This window comes from Nelumbo lutea, chromosome 1, assembly GCF_056320005.1.
Source record: "Nelumbo lutea isolate HS-2025 chromosome 1, American lotus-T2T, whole genome shotgun sequence".
Lineage (NCBI taxonomy): Eukaryota > Viridiplantae > Streptophyta > Magnoliopsida > Proteales > Nelumbonaceae > Nelumbo > Nelumbo lutea.
This window is the reverse complement of record NC_142684.1, coordinates 203,118,630-203,142,929: the sequence shown is the minus strand read 5'-3', so window position 1 is coordinate 203,142,929 and position 24,300 is coordinate 203,118,630. Positions and strand designations below refer to the sequence as shown.

The window sequence follows — 24,300 nt, the reverse complement described above, 5'->3', positions numbered from 1 at the left end:
GTGACAGAAAGGATAAATGTTGACAAAAGAAAAAAATAAAAATAAACATCTAATGGCTCAAATCAACTCTTCCTCTACCACTTTTTCCAAATCAATTTTCTTCTCAACTAGCCTGGTTTATCAAGGATCTAATCATCATCACTCTTTTGAACCTCCAATCCTTCATCCTCCTTATCTGAACCTTTTCTCTCAATATCTGAAGCTGAACCCGCAAAAATCATTTCAAAAGAATCATCTTTAGGTGTAAAACCATCCACCTTCCCTTTACGGTAGCCTGCTTTAACTTTCACCCTTTTCCTCTTATACTACCTCTTGAATCTATTACAAGGCCCTGACCCACAAAGCCCTTCCTTCAATCTAAAGAAAACCTTAGTCATATAAACCAGCTGCCCTGAGTTTGAAGCTTCTATTTATTCTTTTTTCAGGTTTATCATCCTTACTAGCTTCAACCCTCCCTCTACCCAGGTCTCTGCCGAATTTCCCTTCTGCAATTTCCACAAAATGCCCTGAATAAAGACAACATCACCCTCATCCAAATTCATCTCTTTAACAGCACCCCTCTCATCAGTTGTATCCTCATTCACCAACAACACACTGAGTTCAGATTCTAAGATTGTCACTTTAATTTCTTCAATTGCTCCATTGATTTCTGCCACAGAATCAGCAATGCTGGGTTCAGCTCAACTTCCTTTTCAATAAGACTAAGAATCTGATTCCCACTGCCTTTAAGGCTACCCTCCTCCATCACTGGCAAGCTCACTGACTTGGACGATCCCATAGCTTGCTCCCCCTCTTTTCCAGCAGCTACAACCAAGCTTTCAATGCCATGAGGATCTCTCAACATACTCCTTTGAGGAAGAATCAAGTCTCCCCCAATGCCACTATCAATTGGAGGTTGACACACCAGAGTATCTGAATTAGGATCTAAAAATGATGTGTCAAACACCTCACACAGCATCAATTTTAATATTGATTTATCCTTTGAAAATATTTGGATGCTCACTAAGCATCAAAGACTTCTATGAAAAAATAAACCTCTACCAATTTTCATTTTTTTTTTGATTAATAACAAAGTCATTTCATTAATGAAAGATGAAAGGAAAGTACAATGGTAGGGGGAGAGAAACTCTCTTAACTCCCCAGGGAAAATGAAAGATTACAAATTGGCCTAGAACAACTGATTTCTTCCCACCCCTTGTTTGGCTAGTGCATCTGCAAAGGAATTGCCACACCTTTTACCCACTGTAATCTCACTGCCATATCCTGAGTTAACCACTTAAATACTCTTTTTTCACTCAGGTAGCTCCACATGCTACTCTCCTCCTTTTGTAGCCATTCTATTACCAACTTGGAGTCTCCCTCAATAATTAACCTCCTTAAGTTAAGCTCCTTAGCCTTTTTGGCACCTTCCAAGACTGTCAAAACTTCAGCTCAAAGCGAGTCTCCTTCCCCAAATGGGCCTAAAAACATAGCAATAATCATACCCACCTCATTCCTAAATGCCCCTCCAATGCCTGAAGGAACAGGGTTCCCTTCACTGCTACCATCGAAGTTTAGCTTTATGAAGCCAAGAGCTGTAGGAGTCCACAATGGTTGAGGGACAGTCTTGTCAGGAGCTGAACAGACCACTTCCTTCCGATTGTTCAACTAACTTCAGGGACTTCACCCATTGTATTACCCTTGTCGTAATTACTTCAATTATTGTCTCTCTGAACCATTTTCCTAATCAACAAAATGTTCTTTGATTTCTTTCCTCCCAAAACTATCCAACATACTCCAGCCCTTGTACTTCTCCATAAAGCCTTCCCCATCTTCCTTGTACAGCTACCAGTAGCAGGACCAAAAAGGCTTTGAACATCTAGTGGAGGAATCCATCTGCAACCAAACAAAGAGAGAAACCATTCCCAAATAAAAGAAACAAGTGGACAGGAAATTAATAAGTGAAAGCAGGACTCACCATCAGCTTTACAAAGAACACACCAATTAGGAGATAAGCACCAAAAAGGCTTCTTTCTTTGAAGGAGATCACCGGTGTTAATCCTTCCCAAGAAGGCTTCCCAACAAAAAGCCCCAACCATAGGTGGAACCGGTTTACCCCATACTTCTTTAACTGGAAAGGTTTGCCCGACACTATCAATAGGCATTGTTAAAGCTTTAAAGAAAGAAGCACAAGAAAAAATACCAGAAGAAGAGAGGATCCAAATGCGTGAATCCAACTACGAAGGGTCCAAGCAAACTCCTTGTAAGATATGAAGAAGAGACAAGAGGTTGCTTAGATCAGAATCCCCGGTTCCCCTTCTAAAACCCAAATCCCAATCAAGCTCAAGACCCCCAACATGAGAAGAAAGGAAGGTGGAAACCGGTTTGTTCTTGTAAACAGACAAAGCAAAGACAAAAGGAAAGCAATCTTTCAAGGGTATGTCTCCCACCCACATGTGTTCCCAGAGAAAAGGTTATACCTGATAAAAGGAAGGTAGGATGGCATGTATCGACTTCCAAGGAGAAACACTGGTAGCTCGAGCCAACACTCCCACGTCCCAACCTTTAGCCATCAACCCATGAATACTTAAAATCACCTTGGCCCATAATCTGACATTCTCTATTGGTAGCCTCCACAACCACTGCCCTAGTAGAGCCCGCATTTCTTTTCTAAATATTTCCAATTTCTAATCCTCCAAAGTCCAAGCCTAGTTACAACTTCCCAATTGACCCTATGGTTATTTCTTTCCTCCCTTAGTTCCCATAAAACAATCTCTAATTATTTTCTCTAGGCTCTTGGAAACCCACACTGGCATTTTGAATACCGATAGAAAATAAATAGGTAAGTTGGCCAAGGTTGACTTGATTAGGGTTATCCTCCCTCCCAAAGAAAGGCAGTTCCTCTTCCAAGAAGCTAATCTCTTTGTGACTCTCTCCATCATTGTTTCCAAAAATTGCCATTTCTCGGATTGTCTCCCAGAGGAAGGTGCCAAGTAATTCATGGGCCAATTTGACACTTCACAACCCAAGATGGCTGCACAATCTGACATCTCCCTAGCATCCATATTCACTCCTACTACAAAACTCTTATCAAAATTGATCTTCAAATTTGGCATTTGCTCAAAGAGTTGGACCGCTAACTTCAGATTCCTTACCCAACTAAGATTACCTCCTTCGCAAAATATAATTGTGTCATCAGCAAACTACAAATGTGTGATAGGCAGTCTCCCTTCCCACTCTCCAGGTCCCTAGAATCTACTTTTTAGATTAATCTCCCCAACACATCAGCTACCAAGGTAAAAAGAAAGGGGAATAGAGGGTCACCCTACCTGATCCCTCTAATGGCTAGAAAGTGATCAACTATAGTCCCAAAATCCAAAGTCCTCAAGTAGTCTCGAATCCATTTACACCATTTCTCCCAAAATCCAAAGTTTTTCATGGCTTCCACCAAAAAGGACCAATCCACCAAATCGTAGCCCTTCTCCAAATCCAGTTTACAAACTATACCCTTCTTCCCATTTCTTCTCAACACTTTCATTCGCAATTAAAATCTGATCAATAATTTGTTTGTCTTTTACAAAAGCTCCTTGGTTTGAGGAGGTGATAAAGGGAAGCCCAAATATGATTCTTTGAGACAACACCTTTGCAATGATTTTGTATAAGCTATTAACCAAGCTGATGGATCTGAATTCTTTTGGGTGGTTTGCCTCTGCTTTCTTTGGGATCAAGGCAACAAAAGTTCAGTTCAGCCCAGGATTAATTACCCCTCTCCCAAAAAATTCATTGAAGACCCTCAATAAATCCTCTTTTACAACATCCCAACAGTCTTGATAGAAAGCCCTTGTAAATCCATCCGGTCCCGGTGCTTTAGCTCTATCCATTGAGAAAACTGCCTCCTTTACTCTTCCAATTCAAAATTCCTTTCCAACCAAATCTTATGATCTTCCATCAACCTTGGCCACTCTAAGCCCTCTACCCTCAGTCTCCCCATCAAAGGTCTTCTAAAGATGGATTTGAAGTGATCCACAAAAGTTCTAGCAATTTCACTTTGTTGGGTTATTGTTACACCATCTACCTTTAGCTTTGAAATGAAATTTTTTTCTTCTTCTACCACTTGCTATCACATGGAAAAATTTTGTATTTCTATCCCCTTCCTTTATCCACTTATGTCTAGATTTTTGTTTCCAACTTTTATCTTCTTTGAACAAGATATCTTTCAACAGTCTCCATAAAGACCACCTATGATGCTCTTTGTCACCAACCCCAAAGGTACCCTCAGCTTCTTTGGCATCCAAGGCTTCAATCTGATTAATCAGCTCTTGTTTTCTCTCCCCCAATCTCACAAACTGTTGAAAGTTCCACTCCTTTATTTTCACTTTCAGGTCCTTCAATTTTTGGTGGAAGTTCATTCCCTCCCAATCTACTCTTGGGTTGCTTTCTTCTCACCAATCCTGAACTTTCTCCTTAGAACCGGGGTGACAAAGCCACATATTCTCAAAACGAAATGGAGTTGGACCCCTCCCTCTCATGTTCTCCTCAGATAGAGAAATAGGCCAATAATTGGAAGTAACTCTAGGTAGAGCTTTTGACACCAAATCTCACCAATGATCCTCCCAATCCACTGTGAAAACGAATCTATCATGTTTAGAACAGATCGGGTTAGCCTGTAGGTTGGACCAAGTAAACTTCTTATGCAGAAAAGGCCCCTCCCAAAGTCCCATAACATTTATGAACTCACTGAAGTTCCTCATACTAGTAGTGACTCTCGGCCTTTTCTTTATTGGCCTCCTCAACTAACATTATCACATTAAAATCCCCCAATACACCAAGGCCCCTCCCAAAGTCCCCTGATATCCCCCACTTCATCCTACATCTCTTTCCTCTCCCTATATCCATTTGGACCATATATATTTGTTAGAATCCACTCAAACCCATCATTCAGTTGCCTAAATTTTATTGACATTATGAATTTTCCCATCAATTCTTCCAACCCCTGCATCAAGCCATTCTTCCAAATTGTCACTATTCTACCTAATGAACCCCATGATGGAGTCATAGCCCAGCTTATACCCCTTGCTTTCCATATGCTTCTTGCCCAACTGTCATCAAACGTTGACAACTTTGTTTCCTGAATAATAACTATATCAAGGTTTTCTTTCCTTGAGGCTTCCTTAATTAAAGCTCTCTTTCTGGCACTTCCCAAGCCTCTAACTTTCCAATTGACCAACTTCATTTCTAGTCTATTGCTTCTTCCCCCTGCTTAGTTCACTCTCCCTTATTTGTTCCCCCTTTTTCTTACCTTCCTCTCATTGAATTCCTTGTCTCCCTCAACATCCAATTCTAATCTTTCAGCCTCACTCAACTTCCTCTTCCTAATTTTGCCTTCTTCCTTCTTTCTCCCTAAGTAAGTTTTCAAATCATTAGGGTTCTTAATTTTGCATCCAAGCTTGCCAACAAACTCAGCCAACGAGTCCTCTTTGCACCTATCACTATTATCCCCTACTTCCTTCAATATTTTGTCCTCTTGCAACTTAGGTTCTAAAATCTTTGCAGGACTTCCAGTGTTGGACAGATTCCCATTTCCCGACTCATCTTCCTTCATTCCTCCAAAAAGTTCTCGGTTAAACATTCCATGATGATAAGTTAAATAACAATAAATTAAGGCTGAGTGCACAAGTGGATACACCAAGGAAATAATCAATGTTCAGACTCACAGTATCAGCAGCGACAAGGTTTAGGCCAACTCCCCCTGCTCTTGTTGAGATCATAAAGACAAATGCACCATGTTGATCAGCTTGAGCATTAAAAGTGTCTTTAACTGATTGGTGACTAAAACTTCTTATTGCTGCAAAGCGCTCCTCAGCCCTAATAGATCCATCAAGACGTTCATATGTATACCCTCGTAACTCCAGAAAATCCTACATTCCATTGAAAATACATAATGTACAGGAAAAAAAATTAACATGAATGGCAAATTAAGCTTAGCCAGTTGCCAGTTGCATTTCAAGTAATAACAACCAAACCTGAAGAATATCAAGTGTACGAGTCAACTGAACAAATAGCAGAACTCGGTGTCCAGAAGCATGCAGCTTCTGAATCAGTTTGTCCAGAATTATAAGTTTACCACTAGCCTGAGCACATAAAACATAGAGTACATGATTAAATTTGTTTAACATAAAATAATAGAACAACAAGAGGGAGATCTATAAAATCAAGGGATTCAGAGATGCAACATAATATTTTCTTTATTCAAAAAAAAGGAATAAAAGAAAATAAAAGAAATGTGTTAAGGATGATATGTCCCAAATTACAACAAGCTTTTCCACATTTGTTCTTTCCTTTTTATCTTTTGCATTTTCTAGGTATCTAGAGAAAAGCTTGCATTCAACTAAATCAACATAACAGAAAGGGTGAAAACTTGATTAGATCAGAGACGTCAGCACTTCCACAGGGGATTAGAGATATTGGGGCTACCACATGGCTCTAGGCTGCCCTAACATAGGCTATTTTTAAGTATGTTTAGTCTATGTTCTCTCCCTACCTCTAGGAGGATTTCATATTTGTTCTCCTTTTGGGCATTTTAAGTAAAATCTTTATGCGACTGGTTTTCCATAATACTGGTATGTCTACCTGTACAAGATGTTCACCCTCCTTGTATGGTTCTGGTTCAATACCAGGAAAGAGGTAAGGATGGCTACATGCCTTCCGCAATTGAATTACCTGAACAAGTATGACACAAATAATTAGTATAAACCAAAAGCAGAAAAAGAATTAGCACATCTTACTCAAGTCCGATAAAAATCAAGAAATGTGATAGGTAAAAATAATGGTAAGAGTTAAATGAAAGGTAACTTCCTTTTTCCCTTAAGTGAGACTAGTCATCAAGTTCCCTATGGAATTCAGATGAATCTCTAGGCTCAGGGTTCACTGTAAAGGTCACATGGTGAACAAGCAAGATGCTAAGATGTATGTTGGAAGTGTTTTAAAAGTGCAACATGAAAGAAAAGCACAAAGGTTTTTTAATGCCCAAGGCACAAGGTGCAAGGCAAGGCATGCAGCTTTTCAAAAGGAAATGCAAAATTTCGAAAAATTAAAAGAAAATAATAAAAAAAATCAGAAAAAAAAGTCAAAATAAAAAATAAAAGTTATTATTTATACATGAAAACTTGAATTTAAAAAGAAAACTAATGTTTTAAAAAGCCTATTGTCTCAAAGTAAATATAAACTGATAAACATAACATATAAAGCATATCCTAAATGCAAATATGGAAGTGAAAGCAAACATGTGTTTGTACCAGAGTGCTTCTTGCATTCAACATTTTTTTATAGGAAATGGTAACTTTCGTTAGATAAAACCAGAAGAAGAACTGTCACCTTCTAAAGTGAAAGGTGACCCCTGAACAAAAAAATAACTTACAACACTGCCCAAAACAAACCTCCCGATTCACCCCTTGCTCTGCTAGGTTGTCAGCTAAAGCATTTGCTGATCTCCGAGACCAATAAACTTGTGCACCCAGCTCCCTTGTGAGGCTTAATAATTCCCTTACAGGTTGTCTAAGGAACCACATTCCCAAACTATTTGATTGCAGCCAACCTACTACTAATTTTGAATCACCCTCCAGTTCTAACTGTCGAAAGCCCAATTGCTTGGCCAATCTGAGCCTCTGGAGGAGAACCAACACTTCAGCTCTAAGCAGGTCCCCCAAACCTATTGGACCAGAATACATAGCTAGGATTTTTCCTTCCACATCTCCAAACACACCCCCTATTCCAGAAGGTCCAGGGTTCTCAAGAGAACTGCCATCAAAGTTCAGTTTAACATTACACTGCAAAGGAGGGGACCAAATTGCTTGTATTGTAGGTGATGAAGTAGAAGACCTTGCTAAAATACTCCAGCCTCTAGTCAAATCATCTATGGAGACATCCTTGAACAAGTCGAGTTTTCAGCCAATGTACTGCCTTGATGGTGATCCCTTCAATAACTTCAGGAGCTGGTTTTTCTTTCCCTTGGAAAATCCTATTATTTCTCTCTTCCCACACTGCCCACAAGATAGCTGCCCTCGTTGTTCTCCACATCACCCTTCCTTTCTTCTTTGGTTGTCAGAAAAAGCTAGGGTCAAATAATTCCACTACGCTTATGGGGGGGGAGTCCACCTACAATCAAAGAGAGAGGAGAACCAATCCCAAATTAGAGCACTAAAAGGACAAGAAATTAATAGGTGATTCACCATCTCACCATTCCTCAAGCAAAGGCTACAAGCATGAGGGGACAAGCACCAATTTGGTCTCTTTCTTTGAAGCACTTCCAAAGTATTGGCTTTTTGGAGAACCACTTCCCAACAAAAAGCCCTTACTTTTGGGGGTACTAGAGTGCTCCATACTTCTTTAACAGGAAAGGAGGTAACCGAGTTAAAAGGAAGGACCATAGCATTGAAAAACAAAGAACAAGAAAAACTACTTGTATAAGTTTCCGTCCAAATTCTACTGTCAGGAGAAGAGTGGTCTAGAAAAATTGAGCTTAGAAGAGAAAAAAGATCATTTGCCAAACCCACTTTTGAGTTCCTCAAACCTCTCCTTAGTCCCAAATCCCAAGAATCCCTAGAAACACGAAAAGAAAAGATAGATTGAAACATTTTCAAAGAAAAGGAATACCGGAATATAGGTTCGGGAATCTATCCTTAAGGGGAGTTTCCCCAATCCACAAGTCCTCCCAAAAAAGAATCTTATAGCCCACGCAAGCATCGTACCTAATAAAAGGAGAGAAGATAGGCAAGATGCCAACGATATCTTTCCACGGGGAAAAGCGTGAAGCCCTTGGGTCGAGTCAGCGTCCATCCATTTCCTACCATTCCATGAATACTTCTTATCACCTTATGCCATAAACTGTCTTACTCCTTAGGAAACATCCATAACCATTTGCCTAACAAAGTTGTGTTTCTTATTCTAATATTTCCAATCCCTAAGCCCCCTTTGTCTTTCTTTCTAGACACCACTTCCCATTTTACCCTATGATCCTTTTTAGTATCTCCAGGTTCCCACAGAAAATCTCTCATTATTTTTTCAACCTAGTTTGTAATCTTAACAGGCAATTTGAAGGTAGACAAAAAATACACTTGCAAATTTGCTAGTGTTGACTTAATTAGAATGATTCTACCCCCTAAAGAGATGTAGTTCCTTTTCCAACCCGCTAGTCTCTTTGAGAATCTTTCCAAAACTGGGTACCAAAAGCTATCTAACCTCGGGTTTCCTCCCAAAGGTAAGCCTAAATACCTAAGAGGCCAATCACTTACCTCACAACCTAGAGATCTAGCCAAAGATGCCACCTCTACTTCTTGCCTATTAATTCCAGCTACACAACTTTTATTCCAATTTACTCTCAAGTTAGAGACCTTTTCAAAATTCTCTACCAAGACCTTTAAATTTTCCAGCTCCTCCGGATCTCCTTCACAAAAAAGAATCAAGTCATCAACAAATTGAAGGTGGGTTACAACTATTTCCTCCCTCCCTACTCTCCACCCTCTAAGCAAATTTCCAGCATCGGCTCTAGTAATCTAAACACTCAACACATCAACTATTAGGATGAAAAGGAAGGGAGAAAGAGGATCCCCTTGTCTTAAACCTCTCTTTGCCGAGAAGAAATCCTTGGCTACCCCATTAACTAGAATGGAGTAGTGGCATGAAGAGATACAACCCTAAATCCACATGCACCACCTCTCTCCAAATCCTCTAATTCTCAATACTTCCAGTAAAAAACCCCAATCCACCAAATCATAGGCCTTCTCCAAGTTCAATTTGCAAATTAGGCCCTCTTCTCCTTGTCTTTTTTTGTAATCCACACATTCATTGGCAATAAGGATCTAATCAATAATTTGTCTTCCTGACATAAATGCCCCTTGGTTCGGAGAAATCAAGGATGATTGTACCTTTTTTATTCTTTTTGCCAAGACCTTTGAGATTACCTTATACATACTACCAATTAGGCTTATGGGCCTAAAATCCTTTGGTTGGTTTGCATTTACCTTTTTAGGAATCGGAGCTATGAAAGTAGCATTGGCACCCGAATTTATCTTACCTCTCTCAAAGAATTCCAAGAAGACCTCCACTAAATCACCACCTATAATATCCCAGCAATCTTGGTAAAAGGCCATCGTGAAACCATCTAGGCATGGGGCATTAGATCTTTCCATTGAAAAAATAGCATCTTTTATTTCTTGGACCTCAAAATTCTTTTCTAGCTAATCCATCAATGCTCTATTCCCTGAAAGCCAATCAAGGTTAGGAATTTCTTCTCTCTCTCTTCTTGGGCTGTCATAAATGGATTTGAAATGCTCCACAAAAGCTCTTGCTATCTCCTCCTCACTTGTATTCACTTCCCCATTCCATTCCAGCCTCCCCACAAAATTCTTCCTCTTCCTTCATTTGCTAAGGTATGAAAAAATTTGGTATTCCCATCTCCCTCCTTCAGCCACTTACACCTAGATTTTTGTCTCCAATTTATCTCCTCTTTCCTTATGATTTCCTACAACTCTTGTTTCAGCTTCCAACATCCTTCCCTCTCTCCTATCGTCAATCTCCTCTTTGGCTCACCTCCATCAATTTCTTGAATCCTATTGGCAATCCACTCTTTTCTTTCTTCTACTCTTCCAAATTCCTCCTTATTCTAGGCTTTGATTCTAGCTTTCAAGGCCTGTAGCTTTTTATAAAACTTGTACCCTTTCCACCTGAATTCCACTTGATCTTCTACCCACCACAGTTGAACTTTTTTATAAAATTGGGATGAAGCAACCACATGTTCTCAAACCAGAAAGGACATGCCCCCCCCCCTCCTAAGTTTTCTTGGGATAACCTAACTGGACAATGATCTGAGGTAGGTCTAGGGAGAGCCCTTACTACCAGTCCCCTCCACGCAAATTCAAAATCTGAAGAGAATAAGAATCTATCTAATTTACAACATAGGGATTCTTCTTGGAAATTGGACCAAGTGAAGTTTGCTTGCAACATGGGTATCTCTCTCAGTTCATATGAGTCCACAAATAGGTTGAACTTTCTCATGCTGGAGGCGACCCTATGGTTTGGATTGGTAGTCTCATTTAGGAATGTTATGACATTGAAATCACCCCCCAAACACCATGGTCCATTCCAAAGACCTCTAATGGCTGCAAGCTCCTCTCAAAATCATCCCTCTCCCTATACGAGTTAGGTCCACAGACGTTGGTTAAGGCCCACTCAAAACCATCCTCTTTCCTTCTCAATTTGATTGTTACTATAAAATTGCCAATTAGTTCTTCAGTACAGTCCATCTCTTCATTCTTTCATATTGTAATGATGCCTCCTGATGCTCCCCATGATTGTGTCAACACCCAGCTTAACCCTCCAGCTGACCATACACTCCTCACCCATCTTCTATCCACCTCTGTCAGCTTTGACTCTTGAATTAAGATAATGCTCAGTTTCTCTTTCCTAAGGGCTTCCCTAATTACACTTCCTTTCTTGAACTTCCCAATCCCCTCACATACCAACTAATTATCTTCATGGAAAAACAAGCAAAAAGACCCAAAGACTCAGCTTAATTTAACCCAGCTTTCTCTCCTTCTTGTGCCTCCTCTTTCATAATCCACACCACACCTAAGTCTTTCAACTTTTTTTTTTGATCGCAAAAATCTTTCATTAATAACAGAGAGATTAAGATACAATAGCTAAAGATTGCATAGGAAATTGCAACCTCCAGCAATCAGTTACAATTCTGCCCAATACAATGAAGATCTATTTGCCCCTTTTTTTGCTAGGGTATCCGCCACCCCATTTGCATCCCTTTTAACCCAACCAAACTAAGAGTTGAACTTCCTTGCAAGTGTGTCAATTTCTCTGAAAATAAACTTGAGCTTCCAAGGTGCTGATGTGATGTTTTTGGCCAAAGAGATGACCAATAGAGAGTCTCCTTCAATTTCTAAGTCTGGTGTTCCTATCTGCTCAGCCATCTAAGTAGGGCTAGAGATTCAGCCTGTATTGAGTTACCATAACCTATTGGTCCAGAGTAGAGTGCCACCACCACACCCAGACAATTTCTAAAAACACCCCCTATGTCTGCCTTTCCAGGGTTGCCAAGAGAACCGCCATCGAAATTCAGTTTTAGTTTGTTCCATGCTGGTGGCTTCCATTCCATGCTTACAAGAACTTTGGGTACACCTGTTTGTGCTATTTCAGCCCAATTCCTTAATATCTCATTCGTGGAGTAGTTTCTAAAAATCTCCATGGTCTTCATCCAATGTGCAGTTCTGATTTTTATGGCTTCAATAACTTCCTCCATTGTTTTGCTTTTTCCTGAAAAGATTCTTAGGTTTCTTCCCTCCCAAATAGTCCATACTGTAGCTGCTCTACACTTTCCCCTTTTATTCCGTTGATACAGGAAAGAGGGGCTGAATAGATTTACCACATCTTGTGGGGGAGCCCATCTGCATCCAAAGAGAGAACAAACAACACTCCAAATACCAGAAGCAAAATAGCAAGTGGGTTAGAGTTTCATCACATCCCAAACAAAGGACACACACATGAGGAGAGAAGCAATTGTTTGGCCTCCTATTCTGTAGTACATCACAAGTGTTTACCTTCCCTAAGAACACTTCCCAACAAAAATCTTGTACTTTTGGAGGGATCGGTTTAGTCCAAATTTCTCTCACTGGGAAGTTCACCCCCATAGGGTTAATATGAGTGAGCAAACCAAAGAAAGATGCACAAGAAAATAAACCATCAGAAGTTGGGAGCAATCTACAATCAGCTATAGATTGGTTCAAGTAGACCCTCTCAAGTGTTGAAATCAACAGCACTAGACTCACACTCAATTTCCCTCAACCCTCTTCTAAAGCCAAAATCCCAAGAGATCCCTGATTCTGAAAGCACACAAAACCTAGCAACAGGTTTGTTTTTATAGTTTGATAAAGAGTAGAGGCTTGGGAAATTGAACATAAGAGGCACATCCCCAACCCAAAGATATTCCTAGAATAAAATTTTGTTGCCACAACCAACATCAAACCTGATAAATTGAAGAAAAGTAGGATATATCTCAATGATTGCCTTCCAAGGAGAGGATAGAGCTGCATTGGGGGCTAATTTTGCATCCCAGCCGTTATCTGCATCACCATGTAAGCTTTCAATGACCCTGTGCCACAACCTTTCTTCCTCACAAGGAAATCTCCATAGCCATTTCCCTAAGAGGGCCTTGTTTCTCTTTATTAGGTTCCCTATACCTAATCCACCCTAGTCCTTAGGGTAACAAACTTGCTCCCATTTCGCTAAATGATCTTTCTTTTCTTCACCTGGCTCCCACAAAAAGTCCCTCATAATCTTCTCCAATTTCCTAGCTATTTTCACCAGGATCTTATAGGTGGAAAGGAAGTAAGTGGGAAGGTTTGCAAGGGTTGATTTTATCAATGTGATTCTTCCCCCCAAGGAAATATAATTTCTCTTCCACATTGCCAACTTCTTCATGAACCTCTCTACCACCGGTTTCCAGAAGCTTTCAGCTTTCGGATTCCCACCCAAGGGCATTCCTAAGTATTCCAGAGGCCAATTTTTCACTTCACAACCTAGCAGATTTGCCATGGCTTGGATATCCCCCCCCCCTTCAATATTGATTCCGGCTACACAGCTTTTTCCCCAATTGACTTTCAATTTGGAGGCCTGCTGAAATTCATCCACCAATCTTTTCAGATTCCTTAAACTGACTTCATCACAGCTTTCACAGAAAATAATTATGTCATTAGCAAATTGCAAATGAGACACCACCACTTCTAATCTACCAATTCTCCAACCTTTAAATTGGTTTTCTTGATCAGCTTTGGTGATTTGTCTACTCAAAACCTCGGCCACAAAGGTGAATAAGAATGGAGATAAGGGGTCACCATGTCTTAGTCCTCTTTTAGCCTAGAAGAAATCCTTTGCTACCCCATTCATCAGAATAGAAAAATGTGCTGAGCTAATACATTCTTTACTCCACATCCTCCATCTTTCACCTAGCCCCATCTTTTCCATTAAATTCAACAGAAAGGACCAATCCACCATATCATAAGCTTTTTCAAGGTCCAATTTACAAATCAAACCTTTGTCACCTTGTTTTCTCTTAGCTGCCACACACTCATTTGCCACTAAAATTTGATCCACTGTTTGTCTCCCCTCTACAAAAGCTCCTTGGTTCTAAGAGAAAATATAGGGCAGTACAGTCTTCAACCTACCATCCAGGACTTTAGCTATGATTTTATACAAGCTACCCACAAGACTTATCGTTCTGTAATCCTTTGCTTCCCCATTCATCATAATAGAAAAATGTGCTGAGCTAATACATTCCTTAATCTACATCCTCCATCTTTCACCTAGCCCCATCTTTTCCATTAAATTCAACAGGAAGGACCAATCCACCATATCATAGGCTTTTTCAAGGTCCAATTTACAAATCAAACCTTTGTCACCTTGTTTTCCCTTAGCTGCCACACACTCATTTGCCACTAAAATTTGATCCACAATTTGTCTCCCCTCTACAAAAGCTCCTTGGTTCTGAGAGATAATATAGGGCAGTACAGTCTTCAGCCTACCAGCCAGGACTTTAGCAATGATTTTATACAAGCTACCCACAAGACTTATCGATCTGTAATCCTTAGGGGTTTTGGCCTGATTTTTTGGCACTAAAGCAACAAAAGTTGCATTTGCTCCAGACGATAATTTCCCTTCTTGATAGAACTCCACAAAGACATCCACTAATTCATCTTTCAAAATTTCCCAACAATCCTGATAGAAAGCCATTGAAAATCCATCTGGCCTCGGTGTTTTAGATCTATCTATTGAGAATATTGCTTCATGTATCTCCTCAATAGTGAAGGCTCTTTCTAGGAGGTTAACTTCGGATTCTGGCACTCTGTCCCACTATAAATCTCCCAATTCTGCCATGTTTTCATCAGAGGATGCTAGGATTGACTTAAAGTGATCCATGAAGCATCTTTCAATTTCCTCTTTTGCAATTACCACTCTTCCATCCACCTCTATACTGGAAATTTGGTTTTTCCGTCTTCTCCCATTTGCTAGAGAGTGGAAAAAACTGTTATTTCCATCCCCTTCCAGAAGCCATTTACATCTAGATTTTTGCCTCCAAGAAATCTCTTCTTTTCTTAAAATCTCTTCCAATTGCACTTTTAAGTTCCATCTTTCTATTCTATCCTCTACCCCACACTCTTTCTTGGCCTCCTTTTGGTCCACTTCCTCTATTTTCCTGGCTAAATCCTCCTTTATGACCTCAATTTCAGTTTCTTAGAGAATCTCACCACTTTGTTTCTAGCCCTAATCCCATCTTCTGACCACCATTCTTTTAGCCTTTGCAAAAAGTTTGGAACTTCTAGCCACATGTTTTCAAATCTAAAAGGTGTGGGGCCACCAATAAGATTTTCTTGGTAAAGGCTTAAAGGGCAATGATCAGAAGTCACTCTAGGTAGGGCTTTTAGTGTCAAAGTGCCCCACAACTCTTCCCAATCAATGGAGTATAGGAATCTATCTAGTTTTGAGCACACTTGATTTTCTTGGAGATTTGACTAGGCGAAAGAGGCTTGTAACAAGGTAGGCTCTTTTAGTTCTAGGGACTCAATTAGGGGATTGAAGTGTTTCATGCTAGATGTTAAGGGTTGGTTGGGGTTGTTTGTCTCATTTATATATCTTATTACATTGAAATCCCCACCCAAACACCAGGGACCCTCCCATATGCCTCTGATTGCAGCTAGCTCTTCCCAGAATGAGTTCCTCTCTCTACATGAATACGGCCCATACACATTAGTCAAGACCTACTCTGTTCCATCACTCATCCTCTTAGCTTTTATTGATACTAAGTATTGACCTATTAATTCCTCTTGATAGTCAATTTCCTCATTCTTCCACATTGTAAGGATTCCACCCGAGGCACCCCATGACGGGGCAAAAGACCAACTTAGACCCCTACAACTCCAAATACTTCTTATCCACCTTTTGTCCAAGTCCGAAAGCTGTGTCTCCTGTAACATGACTATAACCGGTCTCTCCTTTCTTATCACATTCCTGATGACTCTCCTTTTCTTTGCACTTCCTAAACCTCTTACATTCCAGCAAAGCACTTTCATTTCACTCTTTTTTCCCCAACCCTAATTCAATCCCAAATCCTATTCTCCTCTTTTCTTCTCCCTTTTCCTATTTACAGTCTTCTCATAGGACACACCACAGGCTAGCCTTTCCACCTCCTTCATTCTTCTCTTTCTTTTTTTATCATCTTTTACCCCCTTTCTAAGATAGACCTTTCCTTTAGCGAACTTCCTTTTGGCTTCTTTTTGTTCCTCTCCTTTTACTTTGGGTATCTCTCTACAACCTTCTTCTCCCTCATCCAAACAACAGTCTTCCTTTTACTTCTCTTGGGTACCTGCAATAACTTCATTTCCCGCCCTCATCCTTTTCCAAAACCATCACATTAAACAATCTCTCCTCATTGTCTTTTCCACCACCCCCTCCTTTTTCTATTGCACATGGGTCATTATCCGCCACCGATGACGTTTCAACAACTGGAACTACAAAATCCAAAGACTGAAGATTACTACAAGGATCAAAATCAAATGAGTTTTGACAGAAAAAGTGGGGGCGAAGAAAGAACTAGATTGAGAGGAAGAAGGGAAGAGACTCCCTGATCTTGAATTTGGATTTCACCGATTCTTCCAAAGACAAACAGATGGTTCAGGTTCAGGTACAATGTCCACATGTGCAATTGGGGGGAGTTGTTCCTTAAGTGGTTCTAAAGTCTGTTTGCTAATGGAAACCCGTCTCCACAAAACTACCACCCTGTCTTTGTTCTTGATTTGTATCTATTTTCTTCTCTCTGAGAATCTCCTGTAGGCCTTCCACTTTCCACAGTAAGGTTACCAGCCCTTGAATCCTGTATCTCCAGAATCTCCGTACCAGCATCTTTAGAGAAGAGCAGTTCAGTTCTGAAAGCTTCAGAGTCTAAAAGTTTGCAGGTCTTTGTCGAATTGATGCTACCAATACTTGACAATAGATCACCCTCATCTTCTTCCACATCTCTTAATGCCTCCCAATCTGAGTCATCTTTAGAGTCTCCTTGCAAGACCCTATTGTAGCAAGGGTTTGGCTTCTCAGGTGTCATGGAGTTTTCTTCAGTCGCCAGCCTCCAATTCAGCTTCAACCCAGTCGCTGATGTCTTTCCCGCAGCCGGAAGAAGAGGAGGGGAGGGCTTTCTAATCGCCGTTCCTGTTTGGGGACGATTCGAGCGAATAAGCACACTTTGGGACGATGATAGACCACAATCATCATTAATCATCGTCCCCCATTAACGCAAGGGAGCTTTGCGCATGACTTTTAAAAGGGTCACATGACCCAACTTGAAAGACCTAGCCCAGATTAGACTTTCGGATCGGGTTATGTAGACCCGGGTCCAACTTTTCAATTGATTTTGTAAATTGAGCGCGAGGTGGCCCTTTTTTCGATTGCATCACCTCAGCATAGGATTTCTTTTGGGCCATTGGATCCCATTCGCATTTTTTTCAAAAAATCTCCCTTAAATGGCCAAGCAATCTCCTTTAAACTATTGCCTGACTTTTTAGTTTCCATAAACGCCTGGTCAACTTGACCTTTTGGACAGTCCACCCAGCTCTCGCCACATGACCTCCAACAGTCCACGTCATCATCTTCTTCTACCTCCAAACTGTTCCACATCCTTGCTTCGACTTCTAACGCCAACCATACCTTTCCCCAACAGTCATCCGCGAAGATGTCCAGGCTTCTTGGGATTTTTTCCAATCTTCCACCTGCAACTTTGATCTTTGCCGCTTGAAGGTTTTGCATGCAAAAACCTTCCAAGACCCCACCACAGGCCACTGCTATCTTATAGAACATGTGCTCCTGCCAGAGGTTCAAGGGAAAACCCAGAATCTTGATAACTATGGTCTTCTACAAAATATTCAGTTCGTTACAGGAGGGCGACCAATTTTCCACTGCAATCTGGCTAAGTGTGGTTTCATTGATTCTGCTCACAGTCCGAAGTTCGGCCATGTCAAGTATTGCCTTATTCTTTTCAAATGGGATGAGAGTGATTTTCTCTTTTGGCTGAAGCGTCTCCAGTAGGATTTGCAATACTTCTTCCCAATCCTTAACCTCTGTTTTCACTTTCACAACTTTCCTCTTAAACCAGTCCCCATTCCTTCCATCCCATATTATTTTTGAACTCGTATCTGTCGAAAGTACTGCTATACGAGTAATCTTTTTAGTTTGCTTTTGCTTGTTTGCTTTCCCAGTTTGGCTCTCACTCACCTCCCCAGATTTTTGTTCTTTCCTCATAGTTTGCTCTTCAGTATTCGAGAACTCCCATTTTTTCTGGTTGAAATCATCAAGTGCACCATCTTCCACCCCTATTTAGCTTGTCCCTTCGGAAGGCATACTAGTTATTTTCTCCCTTTTCCAAAGAACTCTGTTAGTAAAATAAATCCTCCATTTCTGTTCCTTCTATTTTCTACTGTGAGCCTCTTCCCATTGTTTATCGTTTCACTTCCCCACCCTTGTATTCTTTCTGCAAATAGAAGGCCATCTACGAAACCTTTAAGCCAGTCCACTACTTCTGATTCCATTATGATAGTTGCTCGTCGATCTTCCCTGATTTTCAATAGCTTCTTCCCTCTGCTTGTTATTTCCTCCATAACGACCTTCTTCTTCTCCAACTGAAGTATTCTTCTCCATTTTGTTGCCTGAACGAAACTCTCCATTTCGGCTTTCTGCTTATCCTTGGTCTTTCATCAACATGAATTCATATTTACCAAAGACTGCATCAGAGCCATCTACGAAACCTAAGTCTTTCAACTTCACTCATCTTTTTTTTTCTTCTTTTAGAATTCTCTCCCTCCCCCTTGTTGGAGCTTTTATCTAAGTTACTTGTACTTTTTTCCGATCCTTGCTAAATTTTTTAATTGCATTTTTAGTTCCAGTACCACTCTTATTAATCTCCCTCTCATTTTCCTTAGAAGTAGTCCCAATAAGTTCAGTCCCCTCTTCTGATCCCAACCTGAATGAATTTCCACCTCTACCAACTGCTCGAAAAGGATCACTACTAATTCCCAGATTTGCTCCCCTTCCTCCTTAGACCCTTCTACAGCCTCACCATCCCCTATCTCTTCTGTTACTCCCACCAAGTCGCTAGGAATGGCAGCTGTTGAGCAGGACCTGGAAACACCTGCAGGCTAGACAGACAAGACAACAGGAGAGAGAGAGAGGAAGATTAGCCGAATCACAAGAAGGAACCAAAGAGGATTGGCACATCATGCCAGGCTTCAAAGGGTCTGCACTAAGTTCTGCAGAAGACTAAACAAAAGGGCTTTTAAATTGGGGGTTCTCCTCCAAACCAACCTTTGAAGCGCAAGCTGGGGAGGGGGATAGATCTGTAGCTTTGCTTGCTGATTGCAGAGATGAGGGAGACACTCTATTAACAACTTGGCTTTGTCTCTGGACAAGGATAGGATCTGCTCCATCTTTAACCGAGGTATTATCCTCGCCCAGGTGAGGAACTATTGGTCCGTAGCTCTTCTGAGAGTCGAAATGAAGTCCAGTGGGGGCTGGTGAAGAAGGTTCGAACAGAAGTCTTGTTCCCATTTCCATTTCCTCCATTAAACTTTTGCAACACCTACTTTTGACGCTGCCTATACTGGAACCTCCAGAAATTTCCTCATCAGTCTTTTCCCCTTCACAGTTTACCCAATCTGAATCAAACTCATCCTCTTCCTCTTTGCTTCTGTTATACCTCGGATTTGGTCGTTCAGGGCTGGTGGAGTAGGAGACCAGCCTCGGCCTCCAAGACAGCTTTTCCGCAGCATTAACAGTGGGAACCTTCGAACAGGGCTGAGCTTGGGACGATGATAGACCTGTTTTATCATCTCCTTTTTTTTGCCTCTCTCATCATGTAGTCACTTAAAGGAGAATGTGACCTTAGCTCTAAGTTGGGCCCTGGTCCAATTGAAAGCCCATTTACTGAAACACCTTGTTTCGGTTTAGGCCCAGATTTAACTTGTTCTGAATTCTTCAAAGGCCCAGCCCCTTCATTAATCGAACACACCTTAGGCCCAAAGTTAGTTGCAGTAGATCTTAGCTCTAAGTTGGGCCCTGGTCCATTTGAAAGCCCATTTGCTGAAACACCTTGTTTCTGTTTAGTTGCAGTACACGTGTCAGCCACACTAACACGAGAGCCTTCACATTCATCTTTTGCATTTTCTCCCCTTATCAGAACCTCTGCGTAAGTCATGCAACAGTCGAATGGTTTATCTTTGCTTGCACGCCTCAACTTTTCCATTTTCATAGTACCTTCTGTGTTCTGCAACGCCAAAATTTCCATTTCTAAGTAAAGTTCAGCTAGTTTGAATTCAGCCAATCTCTGCGACCCACATAGGTATTCATCTTCCACTCTCCTGGATTCCCTCCACAGAGCTGCTTCAATGAAGATCAAGATCCATGCTGAGTAGAAAACATCATCAGCTAGCACCTGAACCTTTCTTGGGATTTCTTCAGGTTTCACTCCGTTCATTCTCAAAGCCACTGAACGAAGTTCTAAAGCAAAAACACTTACAAGTTTTGCCTTACATAAAGAGGCAATCAACCGGAAGATCACCCTCTTCCACGGGTGGAAAGGGAGCCCAACAATCCGAATGGCTACACCATCCTCCACTGAAAAATCTTTAGAGTTGGAGTTAGGGGACCATCTCATCATTGTAGCCACCCGTCTTCAATATTAGACTCAAAACACTGATATCTAGCTCTTCTCCCAACTAATCTAGAAGAGCTTTACGATCTTCAAAAGGGGTAAACAGTATTGATCCTTTTACCTTCAATTTTCTAACTAAGTCTTCTGCTATAAGCGTCCAGTTTTCTGGTTTCTTTTCAACTTCAACCACCAATTTCTTTTCCTAAACTACCTTTTTCTGTATTGTAAGCCACTTTATCAATACCCAGACCATTCACCAAGAAATGACTTTCAGTTTCTTTTTCCTTTTCAAGGTAAGGTTCACTTGTTTCTCCACATCCCTGCTTCATCCCCATCTTTTTCTTTGTTTCTTCCAAAAAAATTTGTAACAATTTTTTAGTCTCACTCCAACTTGATCCATTTTTTCCTTCGGGAATACACACTAGCTGTTTCTTCCCTCTTCCAAGTATTCAACCAATGCCAAGAACCTTCCCTTTTTGTTCCATCTTCTTTCAGCAAAGTACCTTCGATCACCTCCTTCTTTGGAGCTTTTCCATTCCGCTTCTTGTCTGTTTGAAGTGCCGTTTCCACGAAATTTCTGAACCATTCGACCACAGCAGTCCCAACCAGCATAACCATGGCTTTCTGCAACTCCCTGATCTTCAGTGTGATCTTCCCTTTCACTTTAAGTCTCTCAAATAGGACTGTGTTTGCCTCAGCTCTTTGAAGCCTTCTCCAGGTTGTTATCTCCTCGAACTCCATGTTATCTCAATTGAGAATTGTCAGTGCCGACTGTATAGGGGTAGTTTAGTCTTTCTATTTATGTTTAAGCTGATGTGTAATGTTTATGTTAAGTGATGTGTCCCATACTTAAGTAGGGACATAATAGTCTTTTGTTTTATTGAATAGAAACATATAAATATAACCTGGCCGACTAGAGTGTGATTTTGCTCTCTAGTTCAAACCAGCCTTTTCCTTCTCTTCCCTTTTCTCTTCTTTTCTTCTTCTCCTTCTCTCTCTAGTACTTCTTCTAAGATCTCTCTAATACTAATTCTAACAGGACTCTAGTGCATATCAGAACTTTATCGAGAATATATTTGAAGTCTTCTTGCACTCAGCATTTCAAGTATGTGAAACTTTCGATCTATTTATTTTCATCTCCTAGAGGCGTTACTTCAAGTAGCTGGTATGGTGTCAAATATCTTGCATCCCAATCCTAGGAGATTGGCCCTCATCTCTGTAATGCCACTTGAGACAAGCCCAAACAAGTCCATACTGGGGTTTGGGTCCCCCACCCCAAATTTTTGGCACATATATAAAGAGATTCATTTTGTATTGTAGTTATAATTCATTCCATTTTAGAATTAGAGATCATATATTAGTTGAATTCTTGTTGCTTGTTTTGCAGAAACTTTGCTATTTAAGATCCTATTTGCAAGAAATAAAGCCTTAAGTGTTTGAAAGATCTTTGTTTTTGTTTATTTCAAAAGTCAAAAGACCATTACTAGTAGGGGTGCTCACAGTTTGGTTAACCAAACCATGGTCTCTTTTTTGAAACCGAACCGGTATTACCAGTTTTTGCAATTCCACGAACTGATACCACTAGCTAACCGTTGACCAGTTCAGTTCTTCGGCTTTTGGTTTTTTATATTTATAATATATATTACAAACAAATATATAAATATATAAATATTATAAATACTATAAATATATAATATATTATATTTTTTAAGAAGGTAAAGTATTGTATTGTATTGAAATATGAGTGAAAGCCAGTAACATCAGCCCATGTACAATGAGAACCTGTACATTGGGAATATACAAAGGTCCATCTTGCAAAAAAGAGAAAAGCAGGACACCATTGAAAGCCCTTTGTACACTTAACAGGAACACAAAAAGCCTATAACCTTGTTCCTAACTGAAGCTACATCAGAACAATTGTTATCAAAGATTTGGTTGTTTCTTTCCTTCCAAAGAGCCCATAGGATGGCCGAATCCTCCAAAGCAGTTTGCCCCTAGCATTCAAACCCTTGAATTATATACATAGATAATTATAAATATATTATATATTATAAATAGATATAATATATAATATATAACATACATAAATATATATATATCGGTTGGTATGGTTAACCACCGGTTTTTTCTAGGTTAACCAAAAACCGAACCAGTGCTTTGATTTTTCAAAAATACCAAACCGTAACCAAACCAATCGATTCATTAACCACATTTTTTGGTTCGGTTTTCTCGGTTCGGTTCAGTTTTTTATGAGCACTCCTAATTACTAGTGTGCAAATAACAATAAGAGGTAATTCAGCACATGATAAAACATTACAAAAGTGTAAAATATGAAAGAATCCATTAAAAAAATACAATTTTAAAAAGGTGCACGCCTGCACGGAGGCACAAGGTGCACTAGATGTGCGCCTTTTGAAAGGGGCCACTCTTCGCTTCAAGCAAAACATTTACACTGAAATGTGCTTAACCTGTTCGTCTGGGCACACCTTTTAAAACATGGGACAGAAGCATCTCAGAATCTAGTAAAAGATGAGATAAAAGAAATTTTCTAGTGGGATCTATCCAACTCTTTGCCTTATCTTCATATTTTTTTGTCAACACGTATTTCTAAAAAATGTCTTCCAAAAAAACAATAAAATAACATAGGGAATCTGTTGTCTAGATAGATATCCGTTTATGCAAAGAAACATTTAATATTCCATCAGGTGTACCTCATCCTGTAGTGCACAACTAACCAGAACCTAGGTGTACTTCTTCTAATTTGTTGCTATTTTTTGGTTAATTAATCTTCAATTTGATGTTGAACACATTATTTACTATATTGTAGAATGTACCTAAGAGTTTTAAACAATTTAGTCTATGTAGTCCTTGAACACAGGCTACAACCTTTGCATTAATAACATGAGACTGAGCAATTGATCTATAATGCTTTTTAAGTTTTCGTTTCTTTCAGAATTTAGATTTTCTATCCTTGTATATAAAATTTTTCTTTTGTTCATTTTTCAAAAGTGGTGTCTCACATCATTCAGGCACACCCTTCACCTTGCACCTTCTACCTCAGGTTCTAGGTTCTTGCACTTTAGTTGCACTTCATGCTTTTAAAACACTAAGTAGGAAATGGAGAAAAAAAAAAGTCATAAGCTTTATCATGGATAACAGTCTGACTACTTAGGGTTTACCCACTACATGGATCATGATGTCTCACAAAGTTTAGTGACCTTTACCCATGTGAATTGCATTGACAAATAAAAACAAAGGTAATACATATAACAAATATGAGGAAGTATGAATTAAGATGCCTACAACCAGAACTTAAAACTATTAGCATTACAATATTTTGTAAGGATTGATGATTAGATGCCCCAGAAGAGAAAGCAAGAAGTTTAGAAAGCTCCCTCCGCAATATTGACATGTAGACCTTCTTTTGCAAGGTTACTAAAGGTGCCATCCTATCAAAGACAAAAGTTTGCACTGATTATTACATATAAGCAGTCCAATTAAAATATATAGATAAACTATTTCATACAAGCAGATGGAATGATTTTAATGATGATAAGAAAATTTCCGGA

At 40.0% G+C, this 24,300-nt stretch overlaps 1 protein-coding gene across 1 annotated transcript in view; it reads right to left on the bottom strand.

Moving 5' to 3' along the window:
* The window catches only part of ASG3 (SNF2 domain-containing protein / helicase domain-containing protein), a 73,758-nt gene that overhangs the window by 33,994 nt on the left and 15,464 nt on the right, over positions 1-24,300 (bottom strand). Inside the window, exons 8-11 of the mRNA XM_088962368.1 lie at positions 24,063-24,180; positions 6,610-6,699; positions 6,003-6,110; positions 5,694-5,897 (exon numbers count right to left, since the gene is read on the bottom strand). Of these exons, the coding sequence (XP_088818494.1) occupies positions 5,694-5,897; positions 6,003-6,110; positions 6,610-6,699; positions 24,063-24,180 (520 nt within the window). The remainder of the gene's footprint in view (positions 1-5,693; positions 5,898-6,002; positions 6,111-6,609; positions 6,700-24,062; positions 24,181-24,300) is intronic.